The sequence below is a fragment of the Crocodylus porosus genome, unplaced genomic scaffold (assembly GCF_001723895.1).
Source record: "Crocodylus porosus isolate Cpor-Errol unplaced genomic scaffold, CroPor_comp1, whole genome shotgun sequence".
Lineage (NCBI taxonomy): Eukaryota > Metazoa > Chordata > Crocodylia > Crocodylidae > Crocodylus > Crocodylus porosus.
The window spans coordinates 55501246-55514928 of NW_017728947.1; the positions used below are offsets into that span (position 1 = coordinate 55501246).

At 44.5% G+C, this 13683-nt stretch overlaps 1 protein-coding gene across 2 annotated transcripts in view; it reads left to right on the top strand.

Annotated features, from left to right (window-relative positions):
* INO80 (INO80 complex subunit) overlaps positions 1–4679 on the top strand; it is a 115320-nt gene extending 110641 nt beyond the window's left edge. Inside the window, exons 35-36 of one of the 2 annotated variants that reach the window (XM_019551613.1) lie at positions 436–716; positions 2630–2714. In XM_019551613.1, the coding sequence (XP_019407158.1) occupies positions 436–716 (281 nt within the window). In that variant the 3' untranslated portion in view covers positions 2630–2714. Of the gene's footprint in view, positions 1–435; positions 717–2629 lie in introns of both variants that reach the window. The other variant, XM_019551611.1, reaches the window with a different exon arrangement.
* The last annotated feature ends 9004 nt before the right edge of the window (positions 4680–13683 follow it).

The following is a 13683-nucleotide window of genomic DNA, read 5'->3' on the forward strand; positions in this document are numbered from 1 at the left end:
GGGCCCCTTCTTGCATAGCACACAAATCAGCAAAGCACAGTCTTCCCCAGGACTGTTCTCATGTATATTTAAACTGTTCCTGTAATCACTCTGGGGCTGAAGGATGGTTCCTGATTTCCTTTTCTCCATTATATCAGTGAGCCAGCTGTAACTGTGTGATTTTTAGCTTCCATCATTCTAGGTTTTGAAATAGTTAAAGCCATAGTGCTTGATGAGTTTCTTTGTAAACAACAAATGAAAAAGTCATAATAGCCTCCTCCAAGTAAGAGCATGTTTTAATCCTGAGATGAAGAAAAATACCCCTGCCACACATGCATCAAGTTTAAGAGTGAGGTTCACTGTGCACTGTCAGGTATTTATGAAGCTGCATTTTGCTCATGAGTCACTTTTTATGTATTGCAGCAGTTGACATTTTCTTTTCCTCCTTTGCTTAAGGAATTTCAATGCAAGATATGTCTATCACAGGAAGAGGCCATTCAGGTAGAAGCCGGGGTCGCCCTAAAGGTTCAGGCAGTGGGTCGAAAGCCACAGGGAAAGGCCGAAGCCGGAAGACAACAGCAGGAAGTGCAGCTGCAATGGCAGGCGCCAAAGCTGGGGCAGCAGCAGCCTCTGCAGCAGCATATGCAGCATACGGGTACAACGTGTCTAAAGGTATGAGAGCGAACCAAACCACATGTTTGGATGTAGGGCTCTTCAGGCATCCTGTCAAGAAATAGGTAATTTTATTTAAAGTATTTCTAGTATTTCTTGTTCCTTCTCATTGAGGGTCAGTCATACAGTGTCACATAGCATTGTGATAATATAACAGGTTGCACCATAGCCATTCCAGGTGTAGTAAGAAATATAGCTATCCTTACCACTATCTGTAAGGATGGATCCTGGATGGATCCAGGATTCTGTGAAGTGGGGGTATGGGAGCAGTGACTGGCACTTCAGGGGTAGCTGCACCCCTGCTCCCAGCTTGCCCCAAACCTCAGGCAGGCAGTTCATGCCACAGGAGCAGCAGCAGAAACTTTTTTTGCAAGTCCCCCAAATCAGGTAAGAATCCTGTCCCCCCTACTCTTCCCCTCAGCTCTTGCCCCTACCCTCCCTTCTCCTCCATCCTCAACAGTACACCCCCTCCCCTCCCTTCCTCTCCCCTCCCCTCCCCTCTGTTGCCTTCCCCTCCCCTTCCAATTGTCTCTCTCCTACCCACTACTGTTCCCAGCTGATGGGGGTGGCAATAGAGGGAGTCTCCAGACCACTCCTGCCCTGCTCCAGTCGGGCTCATCAGGGAACAGCAGCTGCGGTACCGGATGGGTTCCCCCTCTCAAGCACAGAGTTGGGGAACCTGCCCAATGCTGCTGCTGTCCCCTGTTGAGCTTGGCTGCAACAGCTCTGGAACCCTTTCCCCCACAACTGTCCCAAACCATAACTCCCCCAATTCATTTCACAGCGGGGAGGGGCTCCAGAGTCACTGCATCCAGGCTCTGCAGTGGGAGGGTTCTCCTGCCCCATGCTTGTAATTGGATGCAGGGAACATTGCAGGGACAGAACAAAAGAGAAACCTGCCCACTGCTGCCACTGTTCCTGGCTGGAGCTGGGCAGGAGTGGCTCTGGAGCCTCAGCTGGGGACAGTGGCAGCAGCAGGCAGGGGAGGGAGTAAATAGGAGGGGAGGAGTTGAGCTGCTGAGGATGGAGAGGAAGGGAGGGGGTATCAAGAGTGGGAGACGAGGCAGGGGGATGGGTTTCTTACCAGACTTGAGACTTTTAAAAAAAGCCCTTGCTGCTGATTCCACAGTGCAGTCTGAAAGGGAGTGAGTCAGCACCACTGTACGCCCTCTGGATCTTTCCCTGGTTGCCTATATTTTGCTCTTATGTATAGAAGTTTCACTGTATCCCTTAGAACTTGCAGTACATTCTACATCATCTGTCTCAGGTATTTTTTGTCTTGGAGAAATGAGAATGTTCAGTCAAAAATGTTTGGTTCTGGTTCCATATGTTCTTGCATACAGCATGCCCCAATATAAAATATGCACCGTTTTTTGAAAGGCAGAATGAAATTAAAAATAACTTTGTAGTAATTGAGTAATAGCAGCTAGGGAGCTGAGCCTGATCATTGTTCTGCACCCTGTGAGTTGCATGCAGATTTTACTTTCACTTACTGATAACCAGCAGAAATTGGTTCTTACTATATTTTTTTTTTTGCATATAATGCACACTCCAAGTTTCAGCAGCTGGTTTTTGGGGAAAAAAATGCATGTTGTGTGTGCGAAAATATGGTACCTCTGAAATGGGGCTGTGGCTGTTTCTTTCTGTTGTGATGTTGAAGCTTCATAGTGCTAGCAATAGAATATGATCCTAAGGTGTTGCAAAGATGCTGATGGAGCTACAGTGCCTTACTCTGCCAGTGGTACATAGCAGTTTGGTTGTACTTCTCTCTTAAAGGCCCCACATTCTTATGTGATCTACAGGTGCACAGAGGAGTCAGGAAGAGCAAGTTGGATTAAGTGTTTAATTGAGGGTGCGATAAGCTATTCATAGCCACATGTTGCAGAAGCTAATTTTATGTATTGTGGAGGAGTCACAGGATGTGAATGTTGTGTTCATTTGAGGTTGACTTATTTTCCTTTCCTTTTCCTGTTGCTAGGTATGTCTGCAAGTAGCCCTCTCCAGACATCAATTATTCGGCCTGCTGGACTTGCAGACTTTGGACCTTCAAGTGCTTCTTCTCCCCTGAGCTCCCCTTTGAGCAAAGGAAATAGTGTTTGTGGGACCCCAAAAAGCTTAAATCTGACCAGCAGCCTGATATCAGAAACCCCAATTCGGAAGCAAAGTAAAGGAGCCCACACGTCAGGTGGGCGGTAGTAATTTTGAAGCCTTGAAGTTTCTCTAACCATATTGGCTTTCAGAGTAGCCCACCCTGCCAGCAGGAGACATATGCAGAGGAACGCCTTTTGCTATCCCACATGTGTATGAAAAGAAAATCATAGCATAATAGGGATGGGTGGTTTACGTGAGCACTTTGATTACGTGTATCCCAAAAAATTACCTTCGCAGACGCTACAAGGAGGAGGGATGGGGACTGGGGTTAAATGAGAGATTTTTTTTACGTTAATTTTTCACCCGTTTTACTGATGCATTCTACAAAGCTTACTGGAAAAAGATCTACCTAGAAAGTGTGATGTCCTGCAGCCATTTGTGTTTGTGGTCACACCAGTGTACTCCTCTTTCAGCTTCAGGTGGAGTTCAGTTCTATTCTTATTCTAAGAAATCAGTAGCTGAACTCTGAGGGTACCCTACAGAGTTGGAGGAACCCTCTGCACTGAGGACTTGGCAGTGCATTTGGGGTGGGCCCATCTGTAGATATTGCGGCCATGTAGTTTGGTATCTCTAGTATGGATCTGTGGATTCCGAGAAGAATTCTCTAAAGACCTTGAGTTCAAGAGAAGGGAAAAGAAATCTCCCAAAAGTTTCCAAGAACTGGACTCTTGTCAGCACCATGTTTTTGATCCTGTTCTAGACATGAGGTAATTGCAACTGCAGTTGGACAGAGTAGGCCTGGTGACACTAATGTTGCTGTCTCTGCTTCATGGAGTGGGAGAGGCTACAGGTCACTGGTTTACATTTCAGAGCCCAAGTCTGTTAGCATGAATGTTCATTTTGTTGGGTTTAAGAATGATTTCTCCCATTTTGAGCTATGCTGAACTTTTAAGGCTTAGTAAAAGTCAGACTCTACTTGTATATATTTCAAGAAGAGGAAATGCTGATATGCAAGGGGAAGAAGTTCACTGCTATTCCTCTCACCATGCCATAGCAGAGCTTGCTTATGTCATTTGCCTTTGGGTACTGCAGCTTGCCATGCCACAAGGGGAACAATAGAGAATTTGACTGAAACAAGGACTGTGCCATTTCCCCTTTCCAATCAACTCTTGGGAAAACTGAAATCTCCCATTCCAGCCATCCATCTGATCTGTTCTTCCAGCATATTTCCCTTTTGTCAGTGATCGTCACACACACTAGCTTGGTTGAGTTTTTTTTGGTTTTGTTTTATTTTATTTTTACAATGTGCAGGCACTAGCAGACATACTCATGAGACGAACTGTGCTTTCAGTGCCACTCTCTGTCCTCATTCTCTCAGATTGTTCTTTCCCCATTCTAAATACCCCTTGCTTGGCTATAAATGTCTGCATTGCACTGAGATACAGGTGGGGAGCAGTTCTCTCATCTCAATGGCTATACTGCAAGGGCACTTTCATCCCTTGAGAGAGAGAGAGAAGCAAGTTGAGTTACAGGTCCATGCTGTGACAGCAGAGGATGTTTTTTTCCCAATCCCAAGCCCCTTGCCTGGCGTCCCACAGTGTGGAGCAAGTGCTTCCTGTCGGCTCTGCCTCTAATTTGCACACCTAATAGCAGAACTGAGTTTAGTTAGACTGATTTTTAAACAGATTTGGAGGGGATAATTATGGGGGAGGTGTTGTTTAATTTAAATCATGAAGGCTTCCCCCTTCCCCTCATATTCACATGTATATATGATATTTAGAGGGAATAAGAAAAATGCCAAGACTTTTTTTCTCTTTGAATGTGCTGTCTATTTTTATAACTGAACCTGTACATATGTATAAAAAGAGACACAACTTTCTTTTACTAACTGGAGAAAAAAATCTTAAATAAAATGGAGTGAGATAATTTTATGTAAATCAGAGTCTGTGGTTTGTATCCGTGTAGCTTTATGAACGAGCAACAGGGGAAGTAGGTGTTGGGGGGGGAGTGCTGTGGGGCCATATCCAAGTGTGTACAGGCTGCCAGAAATAGTAGGCCAACATGCTCTTTAGTTTCTACCCTCTTGGGTCACATGCTGTTCTTAACAGGGTTACAAATGTCCAGTGGACTTACTGCATATATATTGAGTATGTACACTTTGTATAATTAAGCAAAGGATGCTATGGCAGAGCAGGTAGGGCATCCCACAGTCTTGACTTGTGCCAGAGACTACCCCCAGCTGTAAACAGGGATCTTCAAGGAGTTACGGAGGCCTGACATGAATGCTTACCACATCACTCCCTTGTGTTACCACTGGTTATGGAAGCTGGCATACTTTAACCAGACTAGCCCAACAGGCCTTCTAGACCTGGACAGGGCATCGCTGAAATAACACAACTAAGCAACCTATGCAGGATATGTACAATACATTACAGGATAATGGATAGGTTTATTACATACTCACTGAGGTTTCCTGACTAGAAAATAATGGCTTGCTTCATTATAGTTGATACCTTTTAATATTTTAGCCCCCATAGATATTCACCTGTATTTTTTTTCAGCTGGAGTTACAAGGAGCTTCCTGGCTCCGGTTTTGATTTTAAGTGTCAGGAAGTTTTATCAGAGATTGAAATACTTTGGGAGCAGAGTGAAGGAAGCTGTATGCAATGTGAGCATGACTTTAGGAAAAGATGCATATAGGAAAAGATGTAAATCTGCAAAGAAGAATTAGTTGGAGGATACTGGATGGAATGTGAAGTTAATGAATTTAAAAATAAAATTTCAGTGGCCTACCAAGTTGTCAGGGAAAAGATAGAAGCCTAAATACTTGGGGGACAAACTAGGCCAGACTCTGGAAGATGTAATGCAGAGCAGTAGTTCTCAAACCTTTTTTGTTACCACAGCCTGCCTGCCACCCTACAACCAACCTCCCTCCAACCCATGTATAACCCCACAATGCACCTTCCATTTGCCAAGTGTGTTGCAGACACCCAAGCTAGCTCCACACACACTCCAGAATGGAAGGAGCACAGTCACTATCACATGGCACTATTGGACCTGGGCTTAACAGCTCTGCCTCTCAGCAAAGCTAATCGGTCTGCCCTCCACCCTAAGTTAAGTTCTGCTACATTATATTCAACAGATAATGTGCACAAAACAGTCCAATGTCTCAGCACTAAGCTGTCCAGCGGGAGGGAGTCCTCTGTGATGCCTGTCTTGGGCTCCCTGGCTATGAATGACTGCTGTAGGGAACAATCCTTCATCATCAGTGACAGGATGTCCTGCTGGGACAGGTCCACCTCTGATTTCTGTGAATACTTGTACCAAAAATGGATCAGTTCATTATTACCATTAGATGCGATACAAGGACAAGACTACCCATGCTAAAATTGCTTGGCAGTAAATTTAAAAGGAAGAATATTCTGAATATTGTCAACTTCTGGTATTCACTACTGCTGGAGATAATCAAGACAAATATATTGGTGGGGCTTTTCAAAAAGATGGTTGTTGCCATTGCCCAGTAATAACACGGGACTATAGCTGGCAGGCATAGTGTGGTACCTTTGCTTTGAAATGTCAAGAAGGAATCCTTTCCCCTTTCACCCAGATACGGCATTGCACAATTATCTTCAATGTGTTATTGGGGCAGGATATCACTTTTCTCTGAAGCATCAGCCATTTGCAACTGGCAAAAACAAGATACTGGATTAAGTGAATTTGTGATCTGAGCTGGCGTGGCAAAAAGTGTGTTGATAAGTTTGTGAGACACTGAGGACTATGTGTCCCTTCTGTTTTGTGTATGTAGCATTGCTGTAAAACTACAAACACTAACCACTGCTAAAATTACTATAAAAGATTTTAATCCCTGTACCCAAGCTTTTCCCAGACTATCTAGATTCAGCTTGCAACCTGTGCTTCAAATCCTTTCAATCCTGGCTCAAGCCTATTGTCCTTTTCAAACTTTATTTTTCAAGAGTAGATTGCCTCAATTATACTATTCTGTGAAGACTGAAACAGCCCTACTTTTCTATGATTCGGTGAAGATACTTTGACAGAGGTTTCACTGGGACATTGCTTAATTTCTCAATGCCAGTAGGTTTATGCTGCTATGTTCATGTTTCCTATTTAGTATTCTCTGTGTTGTAATAACTCCCCACAATGATGCATTCACATTCCCTGCTTTGCCTGCAGTATTTTCTACCACCATCCCATTTTCCCATCCTAGCTTCCTACTGTCTATACAGCCATCTTAGCTCCTCTTACTCCAGCTGTACTTGTGTTGTCTTCTTTCTCTCACCTCTGTTTCCAGCTTTCCTTTTCAGAGATTGTATATCTTGAAGCCAACGTTTTATCTCCATGGTAGCTGTATAGTGGTATCTTGCATATCGATCACTACTAAAAGATAAAACAAATATGCTACGTGGTGCCATTGAAATGTTTAAGTAGGTCAAAAACCACAAGTCGCATTGTTATTTGCAGTTGGGTCTACTCGCAGAGACTTTTTGCATTTTTTAAAGTCCCGTGTGACAGAGTTGTTGTGTGCTATGAACAGGGTGATCACTTCTTATACTTCAGGGTATAAGCTCATCACCTACAGGAATTGAAGAGTCTTTCTTCATGTTGCAGTTTTATTGCAGTGGCTAATTGGAAAATGGCAAATGGAAGTGTATGGGGAGGAGAAGGGGAATATAATTTTCTCCCTCAAAGAACATCATATATTGGCAAGATACCAGACTTAATCTCCCAACTGTCTGAGCCAGTATTCTATCTGCTTTGTTCTGGACTGCAACCTTCCTCTTTCCGGCAGCATCTTGGGTTGCTCCTCCAAACAGCTGGTGGCCAAATGTCCTGTGAAATGGGGAAATGTAAGATGTGCTGGGCTGGGCTTTCATGACCATTACCCTATCCTCAATTTTACCCTGTACTTTTCTCTTCCTTGTAGCAGTAAAAACTGCTACAAGACAGATGAAGGTCCCAGCCCATTTGATGTTGGACTTTGTGTACATGATCTTTTCAGGGATGCATGAGCCTAGGTACTTTCATCCAGGTGTTAGGAAGTGTCTCAGCCTTCAGATATGAAATGTTCCTTCCTTCCTTAATCTAATATGGCATCATCTAGTGTGGCCAACAAAAAAGAGGAGGCAGGCGGAGTGGAGGGAAGTTTTTCAAGAAGAGCTGTGTTTTCTTGAATTTCCATAGAGATAAACTAGTTTTTTGCTTTCCTTGATTCCTGTCAAAAGAAAGTAAACCTTTAACCTACGTGAGCTGGTTGCGGGCAACCCTGGAGCAGAAAAAAACTGCTTTATAGACATACAGTGGTGGTGGTTGGGAGTATTCTGAACTGGTTTGCAAAGGTAGGATGAAACATCTTCTCGTTTCCCAAGCCATCTGGTGCATATGGTAACTGCCTATTATTGAGATGTTGTATACAAGCAGCAATCCTCCTCTCTCTCCCTGTCCCTTTCTCTCTCTTCCCCCTTCCTCCCTCCCTTGTAAGTATTAATCAGCCATTCGCAAGATCCCCATATTGCATCAAGGATCCAGGGCTTTTTAGAAAAGCCTGAGTGAGTCTTTAACCTGAAGGGAAAAAGATAGTAAAACCTGGTTTCATCATAAGGCTATGAAAACCACATTAATTATACTAACCTGCATTTATGTATGGGTTGCAGGCATCATTTTTTGTATTACTTATAGAATCAGTTTGAGACTAAATACTTCTGCTCTGGACTATCATTCATATCTGCATAAGATAAGAGTGAAATTGAATTTAGTATTTTTTTTATTCATAGTAACCTGGTTGGCTTATTCTTAGAATGGATTTAAATGCTGTCTTTCATTGGGAGAGGTCACCTAAAAACTTAATTCGATCTCTTTCATCTCATGGCTTCCTGGTATCTCCTTTCCTTTTTGCTTTCACTTCTGTCTCTTGTAGAACAAGAGGATGTTCGACGTACTTAAAACACTTAACACGGTGTAAGAAGAAGCATTCCCCATATGTCTGTCTAGCCCTTCAATTTCTTGGCCCTATACCTTGTGATAATGTTCTCTGTGCTTTTCAAAAGTGTGTTGTAAGCCCAAATGGCCAGGAAAAAAGGTTTCATTTATGATGGATGATAAACAAGTCCCTTGAGGAAGTTAGAACTGAAATCTGAAGATTCTTTTTCAGATTTAGTCCGCTGAGAGAGCTACTCTATATTTGTTTTGCAGATATTTTTGCCTGCTTTCTGGAATATGTGATATGCAAGGAATTCTTTTGGAATAAGTATTCATGAATGTCTCTCTAGTTTAAGTGGATAAGATACTCTTCTTCCAGAATAAGAGTATCCACATAAGCTATTCTGACTCATAGATTCATAGATGTAGGGTTGGACAGGACCTTGTAGATCTTCTAGTCCAACCCCCTGCCCTGGGCAGGAGAGAAAACTGGGCTCAAATGACCCCAGCCAGGTAAACGTTGAGCCTTCTCTTAAAGACCCCCAGGGTAGGAGCCATCATACTTCCCTTGGAAGTTGGTTCCAGATCCTAGCCGCCCTGACTGAAGTGTAGTTAGTGCCTTCTAATGTCTAGTCTAAACCTACTCTAGCAACTTATGGCTGTTATTCCTTGTTACTTCAGGAGGCACTCAGGGGAACAAGGTCTCTCCCAAACCCCGCTGGTCCCCCCCGAGTGAGTTTATAGATTGCCACCAGGTCCCCCCCTCAACCTTCTCTTGCAAAGGTTGAACAGGTTAAGGTCCCGTAGCTTCTCCTCATAGGGTATGCCATGCTGTCCCTGGATCATGCAAGTGGCCCTCCTTTGGACCCTCTCAATGCTGTCCACATCCCTCCTGAAGTGCGGCGCCCAGAACTGGACGCAGTACTCCAGCTGTGGCCTGACCAGTGCTGCATAGAGGGGAGGATCACCTCCTTGGTCCTGCTTGTGGTGCATCTGTGTATGCAGGACAAGGTATGGTTAGCCCTACTGACTGTGTTTTCGCATTGTCAGCCGATGTTCATCTTGGAGTCAATGATGACTCCAAGATCTCTTTCTGCCACCATGCTTTCAAGAAGGGAGTTCCCCAGCCTATAGGTATGCTGCTGGTTCCTGCTGCACAAGTGCACCAACCTGCACTTGTCAGTATTGAATCCCATCCTATTTTCATTTGCCCACTCCTGTAATCTGTCCTTCCCTTCTAGTGTGCCCACCTCACCCCAAATCTTGGTGTCGTCTGCAACTTTAAACAGGCTGCTCTTCACCCCATCATCCAAGTCGCTAATAAAGAAATTGAACAGTGTAGGCCCAAGGACCAAGCCCTGGGGGACCCCACTGCCCACTTCCCTCCAGGTTGAAAATGACCCATTCACAACCACTCTCTGAGTACGACCCTTGAGTATGCTGCGATTCAAATTCACATCTTACCTGAGTCCAAATTAACTTCCCCATGTACGTATCTCCTGATCTAATTTGCATTAAAATAGCCTCCAGAATCACTAAAATCTACAATAAAGTACCTGTGGCATACAGGACATGTTTGTGTGTGTGCATGTGCATATATTATCAGACTTGTTTTAAAAGAAAAATGTGTTGTAATCTTTATTAAGTGTATGTCAACCTTAAATTGCAGTGCCAGCTATTGCTTTTATCTGAAAGAATCTATACACATCTTGTTTTGTTAAAAACACGGATAATCAACAAATTTCACATTCTGGGTGTCTGAACACTCCTTCTTCAATTACTATTTTAAACTACATTAAACCTTAGCCATGTGATTGCAATTATCCACATGCTAATTGAAGTATGTAGCAGATTAGTACATGAAGTGGAATGTTCCTCAACATACCTTGTAAACGTGTTAATTGTGCAGTAAACTGTAACATGCCACATGTGCAAACATTTTTTCATAGGATAAAATGGCAAACCAGCCACAAGGATGTTACTTGTTAAATATGGAACATTTTTGTGGTTGGCCTGGATAATACCTTAATTTGAGTATGTGGCATATATTATATATTTCCCACCAAAAAGGAGAGGGGCAGCAGCTAGTTCTTGTCAGACAAGCTTGCAGGCTGCCCTTTGAAGGTTTGGGCACGTGGGGATCCCCAGTTCACTGTGTCTCAGCAAGTTTAAATGTATGCAGGCAGCCTGACACTGGGGACCTGGGGGAGGCTCCAGTTCAATTTTGTCCTCATCCAGAGACATAGGTGATGCATAAGGGTGAGGGCTTGGGGGCACGTGCCCACTCTGAGCGCGAGCTGGTAGGGGGGCACAGAAAGCACTCATGCTCCCCCTGAAATTGGACCCGCTGGTGAGACATTGGCAGTGGAAGTGCCAGCGGTGGAAGTGCCAGCACCATGCTGCATGCACAAGTGTAGGCACTTCCACTGCCACTGTGCTGCTGGTGTGCTCAGTGACTGGCCACTGTGGACCTCCCCACCCCCTCGGTCAGTGCGATCGGCCGCTGGAGGAGCCCCCCCCACCAGTTGCCACCTGGCTGTTGAGGGACACCCCCCTCCCTCCTGGTCATGCCCCACTAGTGCCTCCCCAGACTCAGAAGGCACCAGTCGCCCATGGCCAGAGAGGATTCAAATCCAGAGATACCATCTCCAGAGTGAGTCTAATCTCCCAACTTAGTGCTAGGCTGACTTGGGGGCATGCTTTTCCCCTGCTTGTTGAAGCTGTACCACTGTGCAGCCAAGTGCAGGATCATGGGGCCAGAGAAAAAAAGAAAAGCAGCAAGTGGGTGCTAGACTGTAGTCCAGAGATGAGAGCATTCACCTCGGAGTGCGCAGTCCAAGGTTTCAGGCCCTTCTTCTAACACCTGCTTATGCAGCAACTAGAACCTCAGGGTCCACCCTCCCAGCAGATAGTGGCTGACAGCTGTGCAGTTCAGGGCCCTAAGCACTGAGAGACGCTTGAGCATGCTCAGCTAGGATGGAGTCTCAAAGTTAGTCTGCTTAAAAATGAAGACATATCAGCTGCATGCTCAGGTGCATGCTGAGGTTTTTCAAAAGCCTGTAACTTGGCTAAATTTAGATAGACTTTTAGAGCGGGGTGCCAAGCAGCCTGCCTGTGGAGGTGGATCATCGGCCTGCCATCCCAAGGCCAAAATGGGGGAACCGGAAGTTTGAAGCATTTGTGTCTCCGTATCGGCATTATGCTGCAGGGGGAAGTCAATGTGGTGCCTGCTGCGGCTGCCATTGAATTTACTGTTGCCATTGGTGGCACTCAGTGACGGGGTGGGGGAGCCGTGGCTGCAGTAGGGGTCACACCAGTTTCTTCCCCTACAGCAGCCTAACCCTGATGCAGGGATGCAAATCCACGTTCCCCTCTTGGCTGCTGGCCTGGCCAATATATCCCCTGCAGCAGTGACTCTGGCCATGATGGTGGGGTTTCTTACTGCAGCCGCAAGACCCCCAACAAGAACTGGACTGCTGGCAGCCCCAGGAGCAGATGAAGCTGACTACAGCCAGAGGGAGTTTGACACCCCTGTGTTAGAAGAAAAGCAACAGGCCTATCCCTGACACAAAAGTAACCCCTATCAAATTTGAGGCACAGCTGAGAACAGCTGAGCTTCTCAAAGAAAAGGTTGCCATAGCATTCTTTAATATTGCAAACCAACATTTTCCCCTAACATCACTCTTGGAAACAGCTGAACCATTTTGGCTGAAAATGTCCAAACAAATTCAGCTCGAGGCAGAGACTCAACATGGAACATTTTAGCCCAAATGGTTAAAGATTGGCAATGTTATAAGAAACGGTGTTATAACAGGAGGTGTCAGAAAACCTTAACAAATCTGATTGCTGTGATATGACAAAAAGGGAATCTTATATCTGCTTTATGTGAAAAATCTCAATGCAACCTTAATTCCAGTATTGCCCGGGCACCCCCACGTCATGTTTCAGTCGCTCTGCATTTGGAATGGAAATGAGTCTCCCTAAAGCTATAACATCCACTGGAAATTTCCCCCAGGTATTATACCTGTCACCTCTGAGTTGTGCTCTTTCTCAGCTCAGGATCAAACTATTAGCAGGCTGAATGAGACACAGAGGTTTTTATATATATATATAAATATAAATGCACTTGTAGGTTACAGATACAGGTGTGTTTAGTATCCTTAGATTATGCAGCAGTATTTGGCCCCTGACTGGTGGGTCCCAAGGCAGCCGATTCCAATGGATTGGGGTTCCTGGTCTTTTCTATATCTAGCCTATAGGGAGGTTGAGGGTATGGGCTAGGCATTTAATGTCTTGAAGTGAGCATAAAATTTTAAAAATCTAAAAAGAAAAAGGTAAGTATGGCCTTGGACCTAACCAGCTTCTGGTAAATAGAAGAAATTCTCTGGCTGTTCCCTCAGTATAAAAACCTCTATATAAACCAGTATATTTACCTCTCTGTCCTCCCCGAGTGATGTTTCTTTCTCTGTCCCTGGAATACTTCAGTGTGGCCTGTAAACAAAGTTGTCCTGAGTTCCCTTTTGAACAATACTTTCTGGTCTACAAATCACTGACCTTTCATGTCATTTTGATTGCAGTACTCGGAAGGTTACTTATGGCACTGGCAGTTCTTATGGAATCTGAAAGTCTAAACACAGCATTGCTCTGCCTGGCACAAAAATGATCACAGGAGGTGGGGAGAGGTAAAGTGAGCAAATCTACAGGGCAAGTTCAGCAAAACTAAAACTCCCTTCTCACACACTTCCTTCCCAAGGCCCATTTACTCTGCAACTTTCAGCTGAGTTTGCCACCAGTTAGGCCTTGTCTAGATTAAGGGAAAAAATATGTTAATGTTTTCTAATGCTCCATAGCATTTAATGTTGACAGAATTTAAAACCTTTAATGTTATGTGAGCTGGTTGTGGGCAACCATGAAGCAAAAAAGATCTGCCTCATAGACATAGTGGTGGTGGTTAAGAGTACGCTGAAACGATTTACAAAAATGTTCTTGTAGTGTTGGGGAGTTCAC